Source organism: Gossypium hirsutum, chromosome D08 (assembly GCF_007990345.1).
Source record: "Gossypium hirsutum isolate 1008001.06 chromosome D08, Gossypium_hirsutum_v2.1, whole genome shotgun sequence".
Classification (NCBI taxonomy): Eukaryota; Viridiplantae; Streptophyta; class Magnoliopsida; order Malvales; family Malvaceae; genus Gossypium; species Gossypium hirsutum.
Window position 1 is genome coordinate 48,345,808 of NC_053444.1, and position 2,543 is coordinate 48,348,350.

The following is a 2,543-nucleotide window of genomic DNA, read 5'->3' on the forward strand; positions in this document are numbered from 1 at the left end:
GTAAAAGTTGTGGGATATTACCATGGAAAAAGTAACCAACAAAATTTGCTTTAAAAGTAGTGGATTGCCCTTTTACAAATTCTAATAAAAATAATATTATATTAGTATAGTTCATATAAACGTGCAGGTATAGCTAATGGTTGCCTTATCTTTTTTTATATTTAATTTTATCATAAATTTTTTTGTAGGGTCCGACCATTATGAAAGTTTGGTTTCTTTTCAAGCTCAAACTTGATATAGACCTGGGGTACAAGAAGATAGGAAAAAAAGAACCTGTAGAAGAAATTTAGATCCAAGAAGGTATACAAAAACTGAAATTTAAATACTTTGTCTTATTTATTAATCATGACAAGTAGAATTAAAGGTAAAACCAAAAAAAGGTAAAAGCGAAATCCGAACAAGTAAAAGAAGAAGAAGCAGCAGTAGAAGTTTACTGGTCTAGCCTGGTGAGAATAGCAGATTTAAGGCCTTGTTCATGCAGTCCGAACCCGTTATCAGTGAAACTTACGACAACATCCTGGATCATGAGGTCATTAACGCACGACATGCTTGCATGATGAACTCGAAACTCCAAATTACGAAGGGCATCCATTAACCTAGCAGCTGGATGGTTCACGTTCTCTGATTGGACCCTAATCATTGCATCATTTCCTATGATCTTGATATCTAGCTCAAACCCATTAGACCCAGCATTTCCGGACGATGAATTGCTGCTAGGCTTGGCTGCTTGTTCCACCGACGTGGTGGTGCTTTGGTTATCCATGCCATCCACCGTTTCTATTTTCACTTTCTTACGGTCCCTCCCAAGCTCCGATTGGAGGTCTTCGATTTTCGACTTTAGCTCGTTGATATATGCAACGGCGTCGGATAAGAGGGATGCTTTGTCCATGCGCGACACGTTGGGGACTACTGCTCGTAGAGCATAGAATCTGTGGTTCAGCTTCTCACGGCGTTGCCTTTCTGCTTCCACGTGGTTCAACAATGTCTCTCGTCCCGAACCCGGTTTCCTCCCTCGTTTCTTCGGGATCCTCTTCTCTGTATTACTATTACTGTTACTCTCCGTGGCGGCACGGAATCGACACTCGGAATCCGAATGGTCTGAGTTCACGAAAGACAGTTCCCCATGTTTTGGACAATCTTTCTTGGTTTTAAAACCAAGGGATGCATGTTCTTGCTCTTGAACGCCGGCGATTATCCCCATGTCTGAAAATGAGATGTTTCTATCAAGGAACTGGTTTGGAGAGGATTGTTTTGGTAAAAGGCGAATGAGATCCGACCCGAATAGGTACTTAACTTGTTGGACCAATCCCCAGTTTTCCCTTATAATTTCGGAAGAGCCAAGCTCAAGAACCCCGCAAGAAGTGGGTATGCAAACCAGGGTTTCAATGCCGTGCAATTGTGCTTCTTTAGCCCTTTCACAATTGTAGAACTGCAACTCATGGGCACCAGTTAACCACACCAAAGACCCAGTAGTAAGACACTTGCCCGGGATCCCATCACCCGCCGAGAAACACCGTGTCAGTGAGATCATGTAGAACCATTCAGCCTCACCCATATCGATGTCGTGGTTGTCCCCGATGAGGGCTTGGATCCCTTTCATCACCTTCCTTCGTTCACCCTGGAAGTGGTTGGCACCCGGTTTTGGAGACTTATTAGTGCCTTGAAAGTGACCGTCACCCCAAGCCAAGAGCAGCCGTCCCAGGTCGTCGTTTGTTGTCTGCCAGAAAATAGCGTACGCCCACCAATCTTTCTGGCTTTCCAGCACATGTTGGAGCCTCTGCTGCAGAGTTGAAGGAGGAGTTTCGTGTGAAAAAGAGACTAATGAAGAAGATGAAGATGGAGAGATTATTAGTTCTTCCATGGCTGACAGACAAAAACAAAAGAGGCGTGTGAACTGGGATAGCTCTGAGGCTGCAACAGTTTTTTTGCTTGATTTTCACTACTAGCTTTTTACCTTGTCCTGTGAGCTTGGAGGAACTTTTGGGTTCTTTGCAGTGTAATCGCCTGTTGTTATTGTGTATATATAGGGCAACCATGAACCGGAGTCAAGGTTAACAACATCATTTAAATAAACAAAGAATTCAAAAAAAAAAGTATTTTATTATTAAATAAAAGAATAGATTTTCAAATTGTATATAAGATTTGATAAACTGTCTAATACTGTGTCAAATTTGATTTTGTACTATTGTACATGATAATCTTTAATTTTTTTATTTAATTATAATCCTAAATCTTTGATTTTAATACAAATTATACTTAAAATTTTACTAGCTTTATGTACACCAGGGTGAAAAAAAATGCATGTAAACCAAATGAGGCTTGTGTTGACGTAACTAGGTTAAAATTTATTATTTTATTAAATATATGAAAAATAAAAATATTATCGTATTAATACTTATATAAAAAATGGTTGTTATTTTGTAAATAAAATGATATTTTAATAAATTTTTAATAGAACTGATGCGTAGTTAACACGTGATATTAGATCAATTAAGATTTGAAATAAGTTAAATAATAAACAATAGTAAAATAAATTCAATGAT

At 38.7% G+C, this 2,543-nt stretch overlaps 1 protein-coding gene across 1 annotated transcript; it reads right to left on the minus strand.

The window, feature by feature from the left end:
- Positions 1-312: 312 nt before the first annotated feature.
- On the minus strand, positions 313-2,036 carry LOC107910351 (transcription factor MYC2). The gene has a single exon (XM_016838173.2). The coding sequence runs from the start codon at positions 1,859-1,861 to the stop codon at positions 431-433; it is 1,431 nt and encodes a 476-aa protein (XP_016693662.2). The 5' UTR covers positions 1,862-2,036; the 3' UTR covers positions 313-430.
- Between the last annotated feature and the right edge of the window lie 507 nt (positions 2,037-2,543).